This window comes from Sinocyclocheilus rhinocerous, unplaced genomic scaffold (assembly GCF_001515625.1).
Source record: "Sinocyclocheilus rhinocerous isolate Xijiao unplaced genomic scaffold, SAMN03320098_v1.1 scaffold148, whole genome shotgun sequence".
Classification (NCBI taxonomy): domain Eukaryota; kingdom Metazoa; phylum Chordata; class Actinopteri; order Cypriniformes; family Cyprinidae; genus Sinocyclocheilus; species Sinocyclocheilus rhinocerous.
Window position 1 is genome coordinate 2,847,539 of NW_015653472.1, and position 24,964 is coordinate 2,872,502.

Consider the following 24,964-nt stretch of genomic DNA (forward strand, 5'->3'; position numbering starts at 1 on the left):
CACACATTTTATGTACGTTTATGTATGGCCTATATTTATTGCATATTTTAAGTCATTAAATTTTTTTCTTGTTCATATTCTGTATTTATTTGAAACAGTAGCATGAACAGATGTTTCACTTGATTTTATAACATTGTTCATTTTCTATTTCCATTTTCTATTCACATTCATTCATTCATTCTCATCATTTTAAATGGATTTACAGACATAAAGGTTTTACTACCTGAAACTTTAATGGTCTTATTGCTTTTACAATCACTAAAGAAAACAGTTGCCACAACACTCGATTTTAAAAAAGTTTTAAACTCCAAACTATAAGCTCTTAAGAGGTTTCATACATAATGCATGCCAGAGGGTTCAACCCAGTGAGCAAGTCCATGGGACAGACTGACAGACACAAGGACTGAATGAGCTTATAGGGCTGCCAACATCCTGCCAGAAATTTAGCTTTCTCTCTCTCTCTCTCTCTTTCCGTCTCTGCTCTTATAACATTGTGGATTTCAAGCCTCTATTCATGTTTTATTCACATGCACCACTCATATGGAACTCAAACTGATGTGCCCCTTCCTTTGCTCTCCATGCCTGACTGTTCAGAGCAACATCCTCATCTATTATGGATCTTAGATCTACTGGACAGTGGAAATTAAAAGTTATATGAGAACCACCATCTGCTATCCACTGCTTCTTATAGGTCACTATTGTCATTGGATTAAGTTGATATATTTTTTTATATAGGTATAAGTTTTATATAGATATATGCTTCATTATTCCTCCTTCTTTAAAATGAGTTTAAAATATTTGTATTTTTAATAATCATTACTGATATACAAAGTCATATTTTTGTAATATTTTAATACATACGTAAACCATTTTGACCTATTAACTAGACTTAACTAACTGTATGTTATTTTTATATTTAATTTATTCATTCATTCATTTTTGTATTTATTGTCCAGGACAATAATGTGACTTTTTGCAACCCACTGTATAAAGAACGTAACTGCAGTGCTTGTCTAAATCTTTTCCAAAACTGTGTTGGCTAGGAATGTCTGTGTGTGTGTGTGTTTGTTACAGTGTATTCCTGAGCTGTGTATTTGTGATTCCTCTGCTTTCTGAGTACTGCTTTGGAGCCACTGTCTGATCAGAATTGTTCTGCCATGCATTTGTAGGCTCAGCAGCACAGAGAGCATTTAAGACAGCCCCGTCTCACTGCAATAGACCACACATGGGACATGTTCACATATTTGACATAAACACAGAAAAAAGAGACACCTGACAGCCCAGCATTCTCTCCCAAACCACAGCACTGTCACTGAATCATACCTGTTTTCAGTTAAAAATATATACAGTATATATCAGCAATTTTAAAACTAGAAAAATTTGCTTTAAGAAGAATTGTTAATGATAATAATACTTTTAGAAAAGCAGATTTTTCTTATCCTGTTGATTTTTCCTGCACTCTAAAAAAAAAAAAAAACACACAATATACTGTATTAATATGAAGGAAATTTCCATATAGATTTTTTATGTGTTTTACATGTATCTTGAATTTTGTTGGGTTGGTTTAGGGTTAATGGAAATGTCCATAAAATTAATGCAAAATTAGCAGTACATCTTTAAAAACAACAACTGTGTTTTATGTATAAATCTAACAAAATTGTGAGAGTGATGTTTCAAAGAAGAAAAAAACTGGGTTAGAAAAATAAACTTCACTCAAGATGTGTATTGCAAAAAAATGACTTCTAAAGTAAGATAAAAAGTATTAAGAAAACTGCTCTTTCAAAGCTAAAGAGACATAATGGAGTTTTAAATAAAGTTTATCTAGATGTTTCAACAACTTATTTAGAAGGAGAAATAGACACAAATGTCAGTTTTTGACATACAGTATGAGTCTTACTCTATGGGTCTTTAACAAGGGGTTGGTCAATTATACTTATTTTTGTGATTTCTTTTAATAAGAATTTAGTATTAATATGTAAATGTAATGTACATGAATATGTAGCGAATCAGCTCATGGGGAAATATGAATAATTAATCATAACTAGTTATAATTAATTATAAATATTTAGATCCGCTGTAGATATTTACTTGACCTCTCAGGGTCAACTGTCTGTCAATTCTAAGAACGTTAATTTCCTGGTTAAGGGAAATAACTTTCTTACTGTACAACTCTACACAGAGCCTGCAGCATAAATCTGCATGATTAGGGACGCCAGTTATGAGTAAACAATGAACAACGTCAAGTGTGATACAAGTAACGCTTTATTAACTACATAAACATGAAAAATGGTGTGTCTGATTGGTCCAGACGCTACAAATATGATTATGAATGTGAAACATGAATATGAAAAATTTTTATTTTAATGGCTTTGCAATTTAATCATTATAATGTAAATGTATGTTTATGGTCTATCTCTATTCCCCAAGGGGTCCTTGGCCTTAAAAAGGTCGAAGACACTTGCTATAGAGCTACAAAATGAATGTGGTCTTGGACATATTTGACTGGTTCATATCTGACTTTTAATTATAAACTTTAATATCTTGCAGAATCCAAAAATAAACAGTGGCATACATATAACCTTCATAACGTGAATGAACTCTGAGTCAGTGTGATGCAAGAAAAATGAGAGAACAAAGAGGCATAAAGGACTAAGAAAGAGAGAGAGAGAAGGGGAGGGAGATGAGAAAGGAATAAGACAGAGAGAATATGAGATAGATACTGCCTAATGTGCAGGGGGAGGGGGAATAAGAGAGGGAACCGGAGTTTGACATTACAGTACACTTCACTTCTGCACCATGACCAGCTAGCTGTGAGTGTGCACTCTCTCCACACCACCAACTGAGTGAGTACAGGCACTTCTCTAACCTTTAGCACAACCAAAAATGCTTAAAGTGTGTGTTTAGTGGATGTTTCACAGACGTTGGTATGAATATTCAGTTTAGTTTAGCAGTGTGGTCTGAAAAACTGAATCTCGCGTATAACGTAAGTGGATAAATAACACCTTGTTTTAGCAGAAAAGCAGCAGCTTGACATGTTCTTCAAAGTGTGAATGAATTTTTAAGTCACTTATTGAGGCCAGAATGTTATTTTGACTCTGTCTCTCCATCCAAAAAAATATATATGTTCGTTATGCTCTTATCCTGCAGATTTATGTGGAATACACATAGATTTTTGTTTTGTTGTAGTGTCTGTGGAGCTGTTGGCATACTTGCAGGCACTCATGGTGTTTCTTTTGTGTTGGGGGAAGGAGTGCATTTGGAACCGCTGGGCTTCCTGTGTGGGGTCAATTAAATACTGCATGAGACTAGAGCACTAAAAGCCTGTCCCGTGAGGAGTGCTTAGTGTGTGTGTCTGTGTGTTCAGTGGAGCATCAATGTGCAAAGCCTTGATTAAATTTGATAAACCAGCAAAGTTTTTAGAGGTGAAGACATTTCCTTTAATCAGTTTTATAGAAACTGATGCTTGTTTTCTATTTAGCAGGAAGCAGGAATAAAAGTCAGAATGAAGTACACCATGATTTACTGTTTTTGCACTTATAAATGAACTCATTTAACCTCATTTAATTACAAACCTTTCTCCACTCTTCAGCACTTACTGTACTCTTCTGGCACTCCCTTGAAATTTGGTAAGGATGGACTATATAAACTATAGCATCTTCTAAATGAATAAATGTAAATGTAAGCATGGGTATTGTAGATCAAATAGCCTTTTATTACCTTTCCTGCCATCCAGATATATAGTTGCTCAGTCATGCCATTTGATCAGTAGGGGTCAATGCCATAGTATAGTATACCATAGTAAATGCAAGATGCTGTTTCTATTTTTATCACCATGCGCATATATCAGCGGGAACTCATCTTTGATAGGAATTGTGTCCTTGGTACAATAACAAGACGTGCGGGAATTCAGGATATACTGTGTAATTAAGAGAGACGGTGTTCGATAAGCAGTGAACTCTTATTTAAAAAAGAAAGAAAGATGAAACTTTGCAAGATAACAGGAGGACAGGAGTTCTCAACGGGATAGGATCATAGGATGAGGTATCAGTCTATTTGCTGCTGGTATTGATTTATCCAGTCCTATTCTAATCTGGAATAGAAACGAGAGTTTACAGAATTTAAAGGTGCAATAGGTGATTGTCTTCAGAGACATTTTTTGTTATGCTAGTTGAAAGTCTCTTCACATCCCTATAGCAAACATTAAGTTAAGTGGTCTAAATGTATTTATATGTATTTATATATTCTGTGGAAGGCGTAGGACCAAGAAATGTTTGTCCAATCAGAATGTTCGGTCCGAACATTATGATAGGCTTTCCTACCTGCCTGTCAACATATGTATTTGTTGTATATGTATTTGCGAGCGTTCATGCGTTCAGGAGGCGTGGCTTTGGACGGCGATTTGCAGGGAGGGTGGGACATACGCTTTCAATGCTATCAGGCTAAAGTTAGCATTTTCCATAATGTCCTTGCACCTTTAAGTCCTCGCTGGAACTGGTTTTCCATACTGCAACAAAACATAAAGGATGATCAGCCACACGTGAAGTCATTTCAGCTGATATAGTGAACTAAACATGTAGTGAACTTAAAGGGATAGTTCACCTAAGTTGTTCCAAACCTGTAAAGAAGATATTTTGAAGAATGCTGGTAACCAAACAGCTGATGGTACCCATTGACTTCCATAGAACTTCTTCAATTCTATGGAAGTCAATGGCTACCGTCAGTTGTATAGTCACCAACATTCTTCAAAATATCTTCTTTTGTGCTCAACATTAAAAAAAGACTAATGCACGTTTGGAACAACCTGAGGATGAGTAAATGAACTAAGTATAGTTAAAATATATAATATTTAATACTTGAATTTTGTGAAGATATGCATACAGTAGCAGAGTTTAGCCCCTGTGAGGGCAGATTCTACCTTACCCAGCCCACCATTCTGTTCCTCATGGGTCAACAGTCTACATCCCAGCAGCTTTCTGTATGCACCCAGCAGAAGAAAAGCAAGTAGAGTGGAAGAAAAGCTATATTTAGATCAACAGCACACACAAAAAAAACATGTACCTTCTTTCTTCATTGCTTAGGCAGAGATGGAGTGACATCCTCACTTTCTGTCCCTCCACTCACCTTCATGATTTTCTTCACCTCAAGCTCTATCGCTTTTTTCCTCTCACTTTTTTCTCCCTCCAAGCTGTTCTCTTGTTCAGGCAATACCTGATTTACTTCTGATATCTATAAGCTGTTTTTACTTAGATGGAACTTAAGTATATGACAATAATGAACCAGTGTTATTTCATTAGGCTTGATAATGATATACTATTATAGTTTTTGTTTATATTTTACATTTTATTTTATTTGTACATTTTAATTTCATTTTAATTTTTAATTTTAATTTTATTTAAGTTTTACAAATTTTGTTGTGTTTTTTTTACTTTTTTCATTTGTTTTTTTTACATGTAGTTTTTGTTAAGTTATCATTTTTAGTTTAGTTTTAGTTGTTTTAGTAGTTCAGGTTAAACTAAATGGAAATTAGAAATGTTTCCCTGGCAACAGCTGAAATAAAATAAGTTTATATTAAATATTTTATTTAAAATAATGAAAATGTTGTTTCTAAGTTTAGTTTTAATTAACAATAATAACTGTTCATAATAACATAATAACAATAATAACAACTATCATTCGTCGTTACATCATAATGCTCCTGTATTTTACTTTTTTTTTTTTTTTACATTTTTCAAAATCATAAAAAAATTCCTAACTGTAATTATCCTAAATATTTATTATTTATTGCTCTATATAGTTATTATATTATTTTTAAATCCTAGATTTTCAATATGGTCTCAAACTTTAGGATTCCAATGTTACATTCCCATTATAAGAGCTGAAGTATAGTGGCCTTGTGTTTGTTTTCAAGCTCACCCACTTGCAAGCATGTGTATAAAATAAAAGAAAGCACAGCAGTAACATAGCCTCAAGATGCGTAGCTCTAAAAGCCACAGCGGACAAAGTTGAATTAAGAAAGAGCACATGCTTCCAGTAGCTATAATTGAGTCGAGAAAGAGGTCCAAACAACCTGGGGCAGCCTCGGGCCTATGTTACCATGCTTATTTAATACAACCTGAAGAGGAAAAGGGTCCGTATTCATGATTCATTTTCAGTGGTACCGCCCCATTATGACTGTGTGCAAGCTGACTCACCTTGTGTTCGTGCATCATGCTATTGTCCGGACAGTATGCTGCTGTGAAGGCATCCATCCCCGACCTCATTGGGCGGAACAGATTTACTCTCAGTGGGATCAGGCCTGCAGAGATTAGCGGGGTTATCGAGATCAAGTCTCCCAGGGAGTTTGTGTGAAAATCTTCCAGTGCTGTGAAAGATACAAAACAATGTCAACGTAACAGACCAGGGGTGTATTCCAGAAAGCAGGTTATGTGACATACCCGGGTACATTTGAGGATAAGAGAGAGGATAACCTCAGCTTTCGGTTCTAAAATCGGAGGTTACTTTCAGGGTATGTAAGTAACCATAGTAACTTGCTCTCTGAAGATAACCTGCTCCGGAGCAGGTTATGTTCCAGGGTTTGTTCACTTCAGAGCCATCAGCGCACGCGTGACCTACTGACGAGCCTTCAGTGGGCGTGACAGATAGCGCACAACATTATATAATATTACAATATGTAATATAGCCCGCATGCGCGACTGAACGAATCACTCCCCGAGACGACTCGTTCTTCCCGAGTCACATTAAAGATTCGTTCAAAACGAACGAATCGTTCAAGAACGACCCAACACTATTGAGAATATCTTGAGTCTTAACCAGGAACATACTCTGAGTTGAATGAACTTACTCCCGGATGCGTTTTTGGAACCACATACTTCGAGTAAGCAAGGTTTGGGGTTAATCAACCGAAAGTTCAGGGTTTAGCTGACGGTAAGTTAACCGTGCTTTCTGGAATACACCCCAGGTGTCCTGACATCCTTTTAGTGCTATAACAAAAGCAATACTAGTAACCAATACAACGAACCGAAACATGCCATGAGAAACGAATAGTACAATAAACAAGAAGTGAACACTTAGTAACTTACATTTTGAGTAATATTGATGGTTACTTTGTGTATTTTTGGTCTGCCAACGAAAATAGTTCCAAACAATGTCAAAGCAGAATAGCATGTTGCGAATATCCAAACAACACACAATAGTGGCGTTCCGTGACGAATCGTTTCAATGATTCATTCATAAAGAAAGTCACTAGTTGCTAAATGAATCAACGTGTTTGAACGAATCGGTTGACTGAATGATTCAAAGATTCACTCATAAGGATAGTCACTTGTCGCCACTTACTGGCTTAAAGTACAACAACCCGCGGCAATCTGTCTTTGTCAGGTGACGTCACACTCACGAGAATCGAACTGCATTTTGGGTATCGCCGCCATTTGTAAGGTATCAAAGCCGAGGTGTTCTGTAGTTGGAGAATTGTCTTTTTCATTTGATTTAAAATTGGTACGTTCTTGTTGTGTTAAAGTCTGCAATAGTGAATTACATGATAGAAAAGGTCAAAAACTCACCACGAAGAAAGATATTTTAGGTCTCACACTTGAAAAAAAGACTAAACAACAAGAGGCGTCGCCGCGTCAGATGGCCTGGGTTGCAGCGGTGATATGCAAAATCATCTTTGCCAACATATCTCCGGTTATGTTCGTTTACCCTCGACATTTTCATAAAGGTAAGTAAGAGATTTTTTTAGATGTGCTTATTTTCTGTTTTCTGAAGTAGCCAACATTATATTCACATGTTATTTAGGGTCAATGTTATTAAACAGACAACCATGGAGCAGGTGAGCAGAAACGGGTCATGTACCATGAAATGTCTTGCTCTTGCAATCGTTTTATGCATAGGTGTAAAGAGTTATTTTATTTTATTTCACTAACGTTACTGAAATGAAATATTGTTTTGGGGGGTTTGCCCAATTCCGCGGAAAAACCGCGGACTTGGCAACACTGCTTATGATCCGACCGCGATATAGCGTTTCCTTGTTTACCGCTGTAAACAAAGCAGAGCTGCGCTTTATAAGGAGGAGAAGAAAATGCCATTGCCATCGAAACTTTTCTGAAGACAGTTCCCTTCAGTGATACATTAATATAACCCCAGAAATGTAATGCATTTTTGTACTTATTTTACTGTTATTTTCGGGATCTACTGGGACAGTGATAAAGATCTACCGCAATCGACGGGTTGGCGACCACTGGTGTAAACCATGGGTCATTTGTGGTTACCCTGGTTTAAGTACAATAATCATGTTTGTTTTGTTTGTTTGTTTGTTTTTCCCAGGGAAATGAAAAAAAAATCAAACCAGAGCTGTTGTAAAAAGTATTTGGACAACGTATTTCAGTGGTCTCTGCTGTTTTTACAATAATTTAATGATGCTGGGGTCAAAACACTGATTGTTATTTTTTAGTGTATTATCATTCATTTACACAGGATTTAAAAAACACAATTCAATTTTAATTCACTTTTCCCCATTATAGGGCACCAAATGCATTAGTGCAATTGGTTTCCCAGCTGTTTCTCATCAGGCAGATGTGTTTGTTTGCATTGTTAATCAGTGTTGGGCAAGTTACTTCCAAAATGTAATACATTATATATTACTAGTTACTGTCTTTTGAAAGTAATTAGTTACATTACAATATTACTGTCTCTGAATTGTAATGCGTTACACTACTTTTGAGTTACTTTTGAGTTACTTTCACCAAAATATCCACAGACTTATGACTAGGCATTCTAAAATGCTAAAATGTAGTTTATTGCTGCTCATTAAACATCCAGTAGTTCATAATGTGCTAGGTATATATGAACTGAAAATAACAGGAGTGTGTCCATCTCACAAATGTAGAATCCGTCTCTGCAGTCATCTCAACCATCTAATTCCAGCAACAGGAAATAGACGAACTATTTTACCCGCGGAATTTTTTCTCTGGTGCTGTTTTGCTGTGTTGGTAAATTCACCACTTAATTTTGAGTTAAAATATGTTGTTGTAACTTGCGTTACTGAGATTGTAACGAGTAATAATATTACCCAAATTTGATTAGTAATGCGTTATATTACTGCGTTACAGCAAAAAGTAATATACTACTGTAATATTATTACTTTTGTAATGCGTTACTCCCAACACTGTTGTTAATTCATGCACAAGTGAGCTTTCAGTGTCTGGTCCCGATTTAACATTTGCATTAGCTTTTGGAGTCTTCTGCTGGTGTCAGAGTCTTCTGTTCATTGAAACAAGCAGGAAATGAAATGATTAGAGCATCCAGGGAAATACTACCATACGATACATTAGTGCAGTAATCAGATTAATTCACAAAAGGTTTTGCAATTTATTAAGTCATTTAACAACGGTGAAGCAAAGTGTCAGTGGATTCAAAACAATCAGTGATTGCTGCAGTGACAGACTTTTTTGACAGATATTCAAACTGCTTATTTAGCAGCAATAATTTGTGCTTAAAGCACTCAAACATCAAAATATTGACAACAAATCAGACAAATCAAAAAATTGTACTTCATATATGATACTTACATGTGAAGATAGGTTACATACTGGAAGCATGCGTGAATGCATTTGTATGTAAATAAGATATGCATATTTACATTCACTTTGACTACATTTGTTTTGGAAAAATTAGAAGGTATTTTTTATTTTTTTACTGACCAGGATGAATGAGTTGACAGCTATAAATGTGAGGCATGTTCTAAGACATAAATTCAAGCTGTAATTGTTGGTTGCTGCATATTTTAAAAACAAATTAATAATAATAAAAATAATTTAATAATTTAAGTATCCTTGGCATACAGAATAGTTAGTAAAATATTTTATTTTATATTTTTTAAATATAGCTTTTTTTATATTAATTATTCTATCCAAATGAATACCAAATATATGAGCAGATTAAAAAAATTAACAGAACTGCCTTTAACAATTCACATTTAGTCATTTAGCAGATGCTTTTATCCAAACATCACAAGTATTTTATCATACAAGGCAAGAGCCAAAAATACTAACAAAAACTATCAGTTTACCAAATACAGTATGTGGCAGAAAGCTACAATGCTTTGTTATGAGAATGAGCATAATGAACATGAAGATAATTTAGGAGTTTTTACAGAGGTGTACAAGAAATAAGACAGAAATATACAATGTCAGAGCATGTAAAATAAATGCAATTTAATTTTACATAGAATATTTTTCATTTAGTTTTACATATATCCAGTCTTGCTTTCCATAATAACGTAACGGATCTGGGTGTCATAATGTAACGAGTTTCACTTGCAAAGCACCTCTGTTTTTCCTGCTGCAAGAGAATGAGATCTGAGTGTGTCAGTGTCTCGTGTGAGAGGTAAACATCTCCTCCCCCGCTGCACTGGCTGCAGAACAGCATCTCCAGTGTGTGGAGCGGGAGAAAATGGAGCCTGATTGAATGTGAGAGCAGGCGGAAGAAAGGCAGTAGCGGCAGAGGGAGGGCGTTTGCTCTCACTGAACACCACAACTCAGCTGCTGCAGTCAGGGCATCAATTTTGTATAGGCGTTGAGTGCAGTGCCAGTGCGCTCGGAGCTGAGGCTTCCCTCTCTCTGCCTGCCTCTTTACCGCTGCCCGTGGAGAGCAGCTCGCGTCTCGCTCGACCACAGAGTGATGGGGGGCGATACGAGCTGTCTCTATAGGCATGTCCGCGTCCGATTCTAGCGCAGCGCTGCTCAGCTGCAAGGTAGGGATAGTTTGCCTTCTCTCCCTCACATGCACTTTATCTCTGTCACTCTTTCTCTCTCTATTTCTTGCCCGCTCGCTCACTGATTTTCTCCCGCGCGCTCCCTCTCTATTAGGCTACATTTTCACTCCATGTGATTCTATAATCAATCAGTGCTGCTTTGGTGGAGTGAATGAATTTTGCATGCATTCTGCCTGGATCATAGTCTATTAATATCCCCATGTAAGCCTTTTTTATGAATAAATTATTCTCAGTCGATATGCATGTCTTAGCTTTTCGACCAGCAGACTCATCAAATGCATTCAGCTGCATTGATTGTTTAATTGAGAACGTGTATTAGGCTACCTAAAATTGTTAATATTTCACTTTCTCATATCTTTCTGTATGGTTTCAAATAGTATTGCAAGTTGTTGATATGTCGTTTTTGTTAGGGGAGAAAAGCATGTTTTTCTTTGTTCCAATGGGCAAGGCAGAAATGTCCATTCCAGTGGTTTGTATTTTTTTTATAACCAGCAAATCATGGTCAGAAATTTAATTTAACAAGTTTTAGGCAAAAATGCCACAGATATTTATATAAATGTGTAGGGTTATATTCAAGAGTGTAATGCATGAACTAAGAAAATGTAGGCCTGTATATTTATGTAAATTCAAATTCATCTGTTTTTGCTGTTATTATTTCATAATTTTGTTTCAGTAATATTATATTCTAGGTCTTTATAGGTTTAATGTTTTGGGCACTATTCTGCTGACATAAATAGATGGCATGTTGTGTGTTTTTATATTTTAAAAAGCTCTTATAAATGTAAAAACATATTATATTATATTATATTATATTAAAAACCCTTATAAATGTAAAAATACTTCTGAAAATCAATTCCAGGAGGCAAATATATGTGATTTAAACAAACAAACAAACAGTTATTTCGTTGCAGCAAAGATAGTTCAACCTATCTTCTGATACTGATTATTGAAATTATAGGTTGCAAAAAATTGCACCGTTGCACGTGTTTATTTTGTATTTTATCTCTGTATGAAGTTGATTCTGATACTATGGACTTCTTTGATCACTGTCCTCATCACAATCAAGTTCTGTCTTGGCGAGCATAATATCCATGCTGCCCCATATAGGAGATTGGGAATCAGATTCTGACAATATAAATGAAAATTGGGCATGAAACTGTTTGAAGTATTGGAGAGTGAATGACTGTTATAAGCCTTGTGGACAAGGGGCGGTTCATTGATTTCGCCCCCTGTTGACTGAGTGCTGCTATTGAACAACAAGTTGTGATTTGACGGCCTTGCTTTTAGCATAGGTTACACAACTCCAGTGATACACAACAGTTGAAAGAACATGCTAAATACATTACCTTTACAAATATGAGATTCAAAATGTACATTGAACCTAGAAATAAACACAGTTGAAGGATTTTGAAAATGTGTAGGCTACACTGTAAAAAGTGGTAACCTGCCATTGTTAATGTAAAGAGCTAATGCTACCTGATTTAACTGATAAAAATGAGTTTTGTTGGCATAAATTAATGTATATAGCTTGGTTCAGTGATGTTTTATTAGTGTTTTTGACTTGAATAAAACCAGTTCATTTAGATGTGACCATTTTTGGTGTACATTATGATGTTCTGCAATATTCTGCAATATTTGCAAGTCACTAATCAAATAAGAAAATTTGTGACATTAATCATGTGAACTCCGAGTTATGGAAGCTTGTTTCTGCCACAGGTAAAAAAAAAAAAAAAAAGTTTGTTAGGGGAGAAAAGCATGTTTTTCTTTGTTCCAATGGGCAAGGCAGAAATGTCCATTCCAGTGGTTTGTATTTTTTTTATAACCAGCAAATCATGGTCAGAAATTTAATTTAACAAGTTTTAGGCAAAAATGCCACAGATATTTATATAAATGTGTAGGGTTATATTCAAGAGTGTAATGCATGAACTAAGAAAATGTAGGCCTGTATATTTATGTAAATTCAAATTCATCTGTTTTTGCTGTTATTATTTCATAATTTTGTTTCAGTAATATTATATTCTAGGTCTTTATAGGTTTAATGTTTTGGGCACTATTCTGCTGACATAAATAGATGGCATGTTGTGTGTTTTTATATTTTAAAAAGCTCTTATAAATGTAAAAACATATTATATTATATTATATTATATTAAAAACCCTTATAAATGTAAAAATACTTCTGAAAATCAATTCCAGGAGGCAAATATATGTGATTTAAACAAACAAACAAACAGTTATTTCGTTGCAGCAAAGATAGTTCAACCTATCTTCTGATACTGATTATTGAAATTATAGGTTGCAAAAAATTGCACCGTTGCACGTGTTTATTTTGTATTTTATCTCTGTATGAAGTTGATTCTGATACTATGGACTTCTTTGATCACTGTCCTCATCACAATCAAGTTCTGTCTTGGCGAGCATAATATCCATGCTGCCCCATATAGGAGATTGGGAATCAGATTCTGACAATATAAATGAAAATTGGGCATGAAACTGTTTGAAGTATTGGAGAGTGAATGACTGTTATAAGCCTTGTGGACAAGGGGCGGTTCATTGATTTCGCCCCCTGTTGACTGAGTGCTGCTATTGAACAACAAGTTGTGATTTGACGGCCTTGCTTTTAGCATAGGTTACACAACTCCAGTGATACACAACAGTTGAAAGAACATGCTAAATACATTACCTTTACAAATATGAGATTCAAAATGTACATTGAACCTAGAAATAAACACAGTTGAAGGATTTTGAAAATGTGTAGGCTACACTGTAAAAAGTGGTAACCTGCCATTGTTAATGTAAAGAGCTAATGCTACCTGATTTAACTGATAAAAATGAGTTTTGTTGGCATAAATTAATGTATATAGCTTGGTTCAGTGATGTTTTATTAGTGTTTTTGACTTGAATAAAACCAGTTCATTTAGATGTGACCATTTTTGGTGTACATTATGATGTTCTGCAATATTCTGCAATATTTGCAAGTCACTAATCAAATAAGAAAATTTGTGACATTAATCATGTGAACTCCGAGTTATGGAAGCTTGTTTCTGCCACAGGTAAAAAAAAAAAAAAAAGTTGTCTTTTTCTCTCACAATTCATACTTTTTTATGAACTCAGACTTGTGAGATATAAACACAGACTTATATATAAACTCAGAATTCAGAGAAAAAAGTCAAAATTGTGAGTTATATATGGCAAGAATGTAAGTCTGACTCAAGAATTCTGAGTCAACTATATCTTGCAATTCTGAGTTTATATCTCACATTACTTTTTTCTCAGAATTGTGAGAAAAATTCTAATTCAGATGGTCAAAATCTTGCTTCCATTTGAAGCTCAAGATGTATTCTTAAATAATTCTGGAAAACATCAAGTCCATGCAGCTCGAATGCTGCTTTCGAAAAGCAAAAGGAAGATAAACCGAATACTAAGACAATCTAAAAATCTATTAAATAAAGCTATTAAAGCTTTAATTAAGCTACATATTGTAAACATTGTATGCAGCATTTTCTGGGAATGTCTGATGGTGTTTTGTAAGTGGAATATGGGGTGAGGTGTTGTGGAAACACTCTTAGTGGATGAGGTTGCGATGCATTGTGTATTTTAAAGGATTACATTACTCTATCGATCCAGGTACTGAGCAAAAAATTGCTTAGTCTGTCGGGTCATCTGAAAACGACTCCGGGTGAATGTACGCTGTGTGTGTATGGAACACCAAATGTGTGTCACAGTCTTGTAGGCAGTGATGTTTATGTGGGCGACCCCTGCATCACTATTACATCCTATTGATAAAAGTGGTCAAAAAAAATGTTTGATGAAGTGTGTTGTCGTGCTTCAAAGCCCTACTGTATATTTCTTTTCATTTATTTCTAAGCTGAACACATGAAAGAGATGAAACTGGCGTAAATCATCCAAGAGTTGGTTCAGGACAGCTCCGTCATGGAGATGCCTCCCATAGCAGGGCTGGCTTTTAATTAACATGTTCATTTAGACGGGAGATATATTTTAATCGCACATAAGAATCTTATCTTAGCCGGCGTCTGCTTAATTATGCTTTATCTCTTTTGAAGGTAGGTGTCACAGACACCTGCGCCCTGCGGCTGCCTTTGATATTTAAATCATATCCTCACTGTGTTCTGGATTTTGGAGGGAAAAAAGACAGAGAGAAAGTCTGGTCTGGAGGGGAGATCAGAGGGATGCAGGAGATGGTAGAGGAAAGGTTTTTGCAATGCTTGTTTACAGTCACTTGGTCTTTTGTTATTAGTGCATTTGGTGATTTCTCTGCCTTTGATTTAGTTTTCAGTTTTAATGCTTTATTGGCATGAAAAATATTTTTATATTCATATTGCCAAAGCATTTGCAGCAATTGCTGTGTGCAGTTAAAACATTGCAAAATGAGAATAGTGCAAAACAACAGAGAAACGAAAAAACATTAGGTCTCATTCACTATTATAATTGTGTGAATTCGTGTTTATATGCACAGGAGAACTTGTTTTTCACCCTGAATAGTTCACCCAAAAATGAAAATTTGCTGAAAATTGTTTTCACCCTCAATCCATCCAAGATGTAGATTAGTTTGTTTCTTCACCAGAACATATTTGGAGCTATTTAGCATCACATCACTTGCTCCCCAATGGATGCTCTGCAGTGAATGGGTGCCGTCAGAATGAAAGTCCAAACAGCTGATTAAAACATCACAATAATCCACAAGTAATCCACATGACTCCAGTCCATCAATTAATGTACTGTGAAGTGAAAAACTGTGTTTCTAATAAACAAATTCATCATTAAGATGTTTTTTTCCTTCAAACCATGGCTCCCAGCTAAGCAACCTCGAGCAATGCCAAGTGTGCCATCCTCAAAACCAGTTTAAACACAATAAATAAAATATATCTGTGTATGATTTGGTGAATCATGATTTGTTCACGAAAATGATTGTGTGCAGATTTCAAGCAGAAATTTGTTGCTTAGTGAATGAAACCCACTGTAATTGACAAAGAAGTACAAAGGGCATTAAAGATAACAATGAATGAAAGTAATTATAATAATAAAATGTGAAACAGCAAGTCTCACATTGGACTCTTGCCTTTTTTGCAGAGTTCTGCTGATTCCTACACGAGTAGACCATCGGATTCCGACCTGTCCCTGGAGGAGGACAAGGAGGCGTCTCGGCGTGAGGCCGAGCGCCAGGCCCTGCTCCAGCTCGAGAGAGCCAAGGTTCATCTTCTCAAACAGATGCATTGTCAATTACCTCTCCTCTTAAAATAATGTTAACTCTTTTCTTTGTTTTCTTGTAGACCAAACCTGTGGCATTTGCAGTGAGAACCAATGTCAGCTACTGCGGCGCTCTCGATGAAGACTGTCCGGTTCAGGGTGCTGCCATCAACTTTGAAACCAAAGATTTTCTACATATAAAAGAGGTGGGAAGTAATTGATGAATTGAAGTTAACAGTTAGCTTATGTTTCACATGTTTTTTTGAGCACATTGTCTCCCATCCTACAGAAGTATAATAATGACTGGTGGATCGGGAGGCTGGTGAAGGAGGGGGCAGATATTGCCTTCATCCCCAGCCCTGTTAAACTGGAGGCCATGCGGATCAAGCAGGAACAGAAAGCAGCTCAGAGGTCTGAAGTGCAGTTGCATCTCATCATATCTATAATTGTCATTCAGTACTGTAAATTAGCATTTAAAGGAATAGTTCGCCCAAAAATGAAAATTTGCTGAAAATGTACTCATCCTCAGGCCATTTAAGATGTAGATGAGTTTGTTTATTCATCGCAATAGATTTGGAGAAATTTAGCATTACTTGCTCACCAATGAATCCTCTGAGGTGAATGGGCGCCGTCAGAATGAGTCCAAACAGCTGATAAAAACATCACAAAAATCCACAAGTAATCCACATGACTCCAGTCCAACATCATGTGAAGTGAAAAGTTGCATGTTTGTAAGAAACAAATCCATCATTAAGACGTTTTTAACTTCAAACTCTTGCTTCATATATAATACCAGTCCATAATCCATAATAATGCTTCCTCCAGTAAAAAAGTCCATCAGCTGTTGTCCTCTCACATCAAATCCACCAGCTTATTTGTTTAGAACTATTCTGGACTGTTTTTGCTTGTAAATGGTGCTTGATCTGTGCATATGTCTCCTGATTCAGACAAGGTGACTTTTTCACTGGAGAAAGAAATATTATGGATAGAGGACTCGTATTTTACTCTTTTCACATACTGTTTTTTTGCCTACTTTATAGTAGGGAAGTATGCATATTAAAATAATTGAATTATTGTGTTTCAACAAATCACTTGGAATGGCTTTTAAAGACCGGTTTAACTATGTAACCTACAGAAAGAATCAATGTAAAATCCCCTCCACTAATATACAGCAATACAGTTGGTTTGGAATGCACAAAGACAAGCAGACTGATACAAATAAAGATAAGTGAAGATTATTAGTTATCGTTTTTGGTGAACTATACCATAAGTGAGAAATGAACATTCTTGCCTTCAACTGCTGTGATTTACCATTGCACTTGCTATTTATAAGAAAACTCAGCATGTAAGTTCAGCATGGGATCTTAGTTCAGCTATTGGTGTGTCACGTCCTGTAATTTCTAAAGTGTTTGTGTTGGTAACAGGAAAATGGGAGGAAATGCTTCATCTGGTGGCTGGAGGTCTACTCCTCCTTCTGCAGGTGAGAGGTATTTAAATACTCTCACACATTACTGTCTTACTGTAATGCTAGTACTGTTGAGCCACTACCATTCATCTGCATTTTCCTTCAGGGTACAGTATATGCTGCTTTTATATGTCATGCTCATCATGATTTACATAATATTTCAGTATAAAACTGTTTTACCATAATGAACACAAACAACCTGTTTAGATTTTCTAAAACACATTTCTTTTGTTTTAAACAAGCCAAACAGAAGCAGAAGCAGGTAGGTGGTTAAAATTGCTTCCTTGCTTCCATAGTGCAACACAGTCCCTCAAAAAGTGGTATTAAATATTCACACTTTGTGTCTGGCCTCTCAGACGATTCTTTGTGAGAGATTTTAATGCTGTCTTATTGAAACTGCATCCCTTGAGGCTACTCATTAGATGTTGAGAAATGTTAGTTAAGATTCAGAGCTTGTGAGACATAACACTGTGTGTGTGTGTGTGTGTGTGTGTGTGTTGTAGACAGAGCACGTTCCACCCTATGATGTAGTTCCATCCATGAGGCCTGTTGTTCTGGTTGGCCCCTCGCTGAAAGGCTATGAGGTAAATTATATAAAATTTGATCATCATGGCAGTTAAGAGACAGGTCAGTTGTTCTATTTATACAGGGTCCAAAATTAACTACCACCAAGCAAGTAAAAGTTGAGTTTGAAGAGTAAATAAAACTTAACCAGTAACTGTATTAGGAACCGTTCACTGAATCAAATCAAGGACATGCAAACCATTAACTAAAGAAAACATCACTCACTCACGTGACTTTTGTGTCTTTTAACTTGCACCTCTGTGGAAAATTTATCATCAGAAATATGCCTGAAGGCTTTTTTCTCCAGAACTCAATGTGACGACATATATATTAAGCTACTAAAATGAAACTATGAAGAACAAACGTGTTATTTTATTATTATTTATATAATATTATAGCATTTATTAACATTTTCAGCTTTCATTTTAATTTTAGTTTTAGCAATTTTTGTTATGTGCTTTTGTCATTTTTATTCTTTTTTTGTATATTTTTTAAATATTTCTATGTAACTTTAATTTATGTGTATTTCAGTTAATTTTAGTATTTTTTATAGTTGCCAAGGCAACATTTCTAATTTTCAATTACGTTTTTAAGTTTAAGTTATTCATGTAATAATAGTATTTTATTTTATTTTATTTATAGTTTATTTCAGTTACCGAAAATTGTTTAGTAGGTTTAGTTTGAATTAACAATAACACTGGAACAAAATCACATTTTGCAACAAATGTATGCTTATATAGAGATTGGCTTATATAATATATGATGTGATACACAAGTGACACAATGACCTGTAAAAATATATGCAGTTTTTATTTAGATTTAGATGTAATAAATAATATTTCTATAAATACATTTACTTTTTTTATAATTTAATAAAAATGCAAAATACAGTTTCATGGCCTATGACAAATATTTGTGGTCAGTATTTGTATTTATATTTACTAAACAATATTTATATAATTATATTTAGCATAATTATATTTAATAAAATCATGCAAAATAGTTTCATGGCCTATGAAAAGTAATTATAGTCTGTAAATTCTCATAATTCACATACTATTGGCAGGCATTGCAAAAAGCTCATTTTGGATCCTGTATATGACTGCTCAGGCAGTGTAAGATACTGCTTTTTCAGTTTTGGTATGTGAGAGGATTCACGAATGCGAAATATTTAAGTCCAGCTATGGCTGGACACATTTGTCAGTCAGCTCCTTAACAGAGACGCTAGGGACCTGCTTCCACTGCTGACTCTCTACCCTCTATTTCTGGAGTCATTCATTTTTCACCCCCGTGTCTAAATAAAACCACATCACCTCATCCAAACCATATTATCCTTATACACGACTCTTCTTCCAAATCCCCAGCTTAGGGCTCCTTATTTTCCCCCTACGATCCTTAGACAACAAAATCACTGGGTGGATGTTAACACTATTAATAGCTCAAGACCTAAATTACCTCAGATTGACAGGTTAATTACATATGGAACTTTTCTGGTTGAATGTAGTATAAAATGTTTTCTCACAATCTTCTGATTCAGGTGACTGATATGATGCAGAAAGCCTTGTTTGACTTCCTGAAACACAGGTTTGATGGGAGGTGAGTGCAGAAACTGTTTGGGTGAGTGCAATTTGTTTCACTGGTTTAGAGCTTAAAAGTGAAAGCGCTACTCTTACAGGAACAGTTCACCCAAAAATGTACATTTGTAAAAATGGAAATAAATCATGTACCTACCCTCTTTCTTCTTTAAAGTATCATAAAAACGGGCCAAACTTCTTGTGTGCTATATTAGGATATAATAAGACTTCTAAAGGTGTATTTTTGTATTTAGTATGTGGTTTCATGGCAGGATTTCTATCACACGGGTGACTGCAGATCTGTCTCTGGCCAAGAGGTCTGTACTGAACAAGAAAGCTATAATGGAGAGGTCGAACACACGCTCCAGTCTGGGTGAGTGAAAACATACAGGGGTAAAGCTAAATAGTACATTAATATAAAGAGTGGTCAAGTATTTTTTTGTATGAAGGACCTAATATGGGATCATTGTTGTTCCATTATTAATGTGGCTCCTGTTATCATGCCTGTCTCTCTCTCTCTCTCTCTCAGCGGAGGTGCAGAGTGAGATTGAGAGAATATTTGAACTGGCTAAAAGCCTGCAGTTGGTGGTCTTGGATGCAGATACTATCAACCACCCCGCACAGCTTCTCAAGACCTCCCTCGCCCCCATCATTGTCTATGTCAAAGTGTCCTCTCCAAAGGTACAACAATATTTAACCAGTCAATTAATCACTTATTCTTAAAAAGCTACAAATGGGTGCTTCTCCAATTACGGATTTATATTAAAACTAACTCAACTATTTGGCCTGGGAACCCCTTCCAAATGCATTTTTTTTAAATGTATTTTTAATGTACTTTTATGTATTAAATTTTTTACCCGTCTCCCACTAAGACTTATCATCTAATATAAAATACTAAAATAATAAAAAATACAAATTATGACGTTTAATAATTCAATTATTATTGTAAAACTATGATCACCAAAAAATAGTAAAAGAAACATTATTATTTGAACATTATTCATAGCATTTTAGACCTATTTTGTCCATCATTTCCACCACAACCAGAAATATTGCCCCAGATATTATTTAAATATTAAATATTAGTCTAAAACTATTATTAAAGTGCTTTTGCATAAACAATGAGTGTTTTAAATCACAGAAAGTTATCAAACAAAATACATAATTCGAGTGGTGGAAATGACATTTGCTGGTTTTTCTGTGTTGCATGCATATTTACTGTTGAACATTGATAATAGACTAATTAAATATGTTTTTGAAAAGTGTGTTTCCATAAGTTCACTGAGCTAAAAGTGTTGTTTTACTTATTTAAATTATTAAGTAATATAGGTAGGTTTGTATTTCCCTGAAGCATTGCTCCCACTTTTGTCCCTCGTTTTCTCAGTGTCACTCATTCTACCCCAGGTTCTTCAAAGACTCATTAAGTCCAGAGGAAAATCTCAAAGCAAACATCTCAATGTGCAAATGATGGCAGGAGATAAACTAGTACAGTGCCCACCAGTGAGTCCCATTACTGCACACATTCAGCTCCTGTTAACATACATTAAACTAGGGCTGGACAATAATTCAATATCAATATGTATCGCGATATAATTTTTTCCGATAACGGTGATATGATTTTTAAACACATTTCCGATATTTCGATATACATTACCAGTGTTTCCCATACTACATTGATTTATTTGTGGCGTTTGATTTCGTTGAATAAACATGAGCACTGCACGTTTCAAAATCATAACACGGTGCCGGTGTTCTATATGAATGGATCTCTGGAGGAAACCGACTGTCTTCAGAAAAGTTTCGATGACATTTTCATTTTTATTGCTTATAGTTTGATATAAGGTAAAAATTAATTTATTTGTGCAGTTTTTTTTCTTAAATATTATATAGTTTTATAGGTGGAGGTTTCATAGACTTGGAAAATGCATTTTTCAGAAGTTTTTAGGTACAGACATCTGTTGTGGGTGTTCTTGGCAGTTTTTATGAGGCTTTTTTTAAAAATAGTGTTCATATCGATATCGTAATTATATCGCATCGGCCGAAATTAAGAAATATATCGTGATATAAATTTTGGCCATATCGTCCAGCCCTACATTAAACCAAAGCAACAAGTGAACATATGCGATATCCTGCACTAATACTTTTTATTTTCACTGCATTTGTCTTGCATTAGGAAATGTTTGATGTTATACTGGATGAGAATCAGTTAGAGGATGCCTGCGAACACCTGGCTGAATATTTAGATATATACTGGCGTGCCACTCACCTGCCAGGCTCCGCCCCCCTGAACCCTCTAGTGGAGCAAAATGTAGTTACACCACCCTCAGCCAACTCTAGCCAACAGGTGAGTGTTTAAATGTTAACTGCATGGCCTTCCCTTGTTGTGATGAAGCTTAAGTTATCTTAAACGCTCTGGCATCCTCTTCCTCCAGTTCTCAGAGACGCAGGAGCTAATTGAATGAGCACTACCACAAATAAGGGTGAGTGTTGGATTGATGTTTATCTGTGTCAGTTAAGAATATTATTGTGAATGTGTATTTCCCTGTCAGGGCTTATTTTGCATATATTAATAATAAATAATAATAATAATAACAACAATTTCAAATGTGCACTTGCTTATTTTAAAGCAAAGTACTTTTGAAAAAAGTTTAAAATAATGTCTAACATCAGACTTTTATTACATTTTCAATGTAAATGTAATGAAAGCTGTTTTTTTAATAAGGATTTCCCTTTTTTATTTTATTTTATTTCTACAATGGCATTTGTAACCAGTGTTATTTTAGTAGTATTTGCATAATATTGTATCAATATTTTGAATTAGTATTTATTTTTTATGTTTAAGTCTTCTGTTTAGTCATTTTGTTATATGCTTTTGTCAGTTTTATTAGTTTCAGGTTATTTTGCATTTCTATTTAGCTTTAATTTATTTTTATATCAGTATGTATTCAATACATACTGAAATCCTTTGTGTTTTTGTTTTAGTTTTAGTCATTTTAGTATATCAACTAATTTCAAGACAACATGCCTAATTTTCATTTTTTAGGTTTTTCATCTAATCTTTCTACTTTAATTAATTTCAGCTTTATTTTAATTAACAAAAAAAAAACATTTTAATAGCTTTAGTCTTATTTAATGACAATGCTGTAAATGAAAAATGCTGCTTTTGCGTGACTCTACATCCAGTCCACCAGATGTCAATGTAACATCAGCCATATCGCACAACAACAACAAAAAAAATATTGAGTGCACCGTTAACTATTAAATATTGACTGACAGAAAGCTTGTGCCCAGGGTGTTTAACCATAATGGTCACTTCCTCCACTGCTCTCTGGTTGTTATAGAGTGACACAGAACATTCCAGAAAGACCCCCAGAATATTCTTCAAAGGCCAGCCACTCACTGCCCCAGAATGAGATGGGGCTCGGAGCAGCTGCCCACTGATGAGAAAGAGGAGGAACGGAGGGATGGAGAATGAGATGAGGGTCAGCGGAGAAGTGGACCAATCCCAGCCTCACTGACAGTGATAACACACACCCTCCCCTGCACTAACACATGTGTCCTTTACATCTCAGGACCACTCAGCTGCAGGCCTTCAGCCAACACACACACACTGGTATACACACATTCAGCTGGTCTGAACGTCCCTGCTGAGACCCATGCTGAGATCAACAGGGGTATCCCCCTCACCCCTTGGTGGTGCCGTCTGTCCGCCAGGTTCTGCCAGCCTGACTCTTATCTCTGGGGTGAGGCTGGCACTGGCATCAGAGCATCCGTACCATATCCTCACAAAGAAGGGCACCACATGCCACTAACATCCTCTCATATGAATGCCAGTCCGCTCACTCAGTCTCCACATCCTGCATCGCTTTTGGTTTGTTTTCAAGGTTTATTATGACCATACCTTTTGAACAATACATGTCATTTCAATTAATCGTCAAATATAATTTACTCATAACTAATAACCCAAAAAGCTTTATGTAGCACAACCCTCAAACGACTAATTCATATACTGAAATCACACTTGGAAATTTTGTAACGGCAAACGTTTTTATTTTCCATTATGTTCTGTTCCAATTTTCTTGTGTCTTTTCATTGTATCCACAGGAAACATCAGGTTTATGTTAACCAGGGCAAATCGACTAGTAACTCATCAGTATTTCCAACCACATTACACTAACATCACCCTTTCAGATCAGTGAAAAGCAGACCACATGAATGTTTGTACATCTTTTGCCTAGATGTCAGTATTGCACTAAACAGCTTAAAATATTATTTATTTTGTCCAACAGTGGTTCTCAACTGAGACCTGGCAGGTCTGTTCTGATTGGACACAGACAGCAGGTGATAAAACTATGCTAAATGCACAGAATATAATGCAACTAATATTATAATCATGCATAGTTAGGATGACAAGACTTGTTAAGTTTTCAAATGAAAATTAAATGTCTAATCAAACTATATGGCATTTTACCTATAACTAGGTAAATTAGGTAAATACTAACATGGATACATTGGATGATATGCTCTCATCCTCAAAATCATGAACAAATATTACCCAAAATATATTTTGTAATTATTATTTGTACTGAAGTGAAACATGGTTTGTGCCCCGATGTTTTTTGTGAACTATTACTTTTGACGATTTTAATTATTTTAGTTTATTATTTAATTATATTTTAATGTTTGAATTAAAGAATATTTTTAAATTCTTTTGTGCAATAAATTATTTTGTTGCTGTGTTGGGTCAGTTAAAGTAAAACATGTTGAGAACCTCTACTCTATACTAATGGTTTGAATTACAGTGACATCTAGTGGATTTGTTTGGAAGTACAAAAGTGAGACCCTTGCAAACATCTTTTTCACACAGTATAACTGTACATAATCATACCATTAATTCAACAACAACAGTAAGATGTGTGACGGTATGAGGATGTATTGCTTCAGAACCACTATTTTATAACATCCTTTTTTTCCTGCATTTTGAGAATCTCAAAACACTAATAAAAATTCCTGATTTTAGTTTTTTATTTTTACCATCAAAACTTGTTTGCATGATAAGTGATGATCTTGCTGACATATCTGCTGCTGTGATTTGAGTTTTGCTTGCTGCTTTTCTTCCATGCAATAACAAAACCATGTACAAATATTATCACAGAATGGCTTCTGTCTTATTTGCGAGACAATCTCTTAAATAAATGATCACTAATTTTACTCTTTGCATATATGTACATGCAGTCCCATTGTACATTCAAGCTAATCATGACTATGCATGACAAACAATCAGGCATTTGTAGAAATACACAGCACTGTAAACTGAATAGGGAGATGCATTGGACGTAGAAACATAAACCATCACAAAAATCTGCTTGAGTAGATACAGATTCC

At 35.2% G+C, this 24,964-nt stretch overlaps 1 protein-coding gene across 1 annotated transcript; it reads left to right on the forward strand.

Annotated features, from left to right (window-relative positions):
• The first annotated feature begins 10,504 nt into the window (after positions 1-10,504).
• cacnb3b (calcium channel, voltage-dependent, beta 3b) lies at positions 10,505-24,151 on the forward strand. Its single transcript, XM_016522552.1, has 14 exons — positions 10,505-10,750; positions 15,860-15,979; positions 16,060-16,182; positions 16,266-16,387; positions 17,401-17,456; positions 17,684-17,703; positions 17,945-18,025; positions 19,543-19,601; positions 19,852-19,952; positions 20,109-20,260; positions 20,984-21,079; positions 21,753-21,923; positions 22,012-22,059; positions 22,921-24,151. Exons 1-13 carry the CDS (start codon positions 10,709-10,711, stop codon positions 22,039-22,041), a joined length of 1,173 nt encoding a protein of 390 aa, XP_016378038.1. The 5' UTR covers positions 10,505-10,708; the 3' UTR covers positions 22,042-22,059; positions 22,921-24,151.
• The last annotated feature ends 813 nt before the right edge of the window (positions 24,152-24,964 follow it).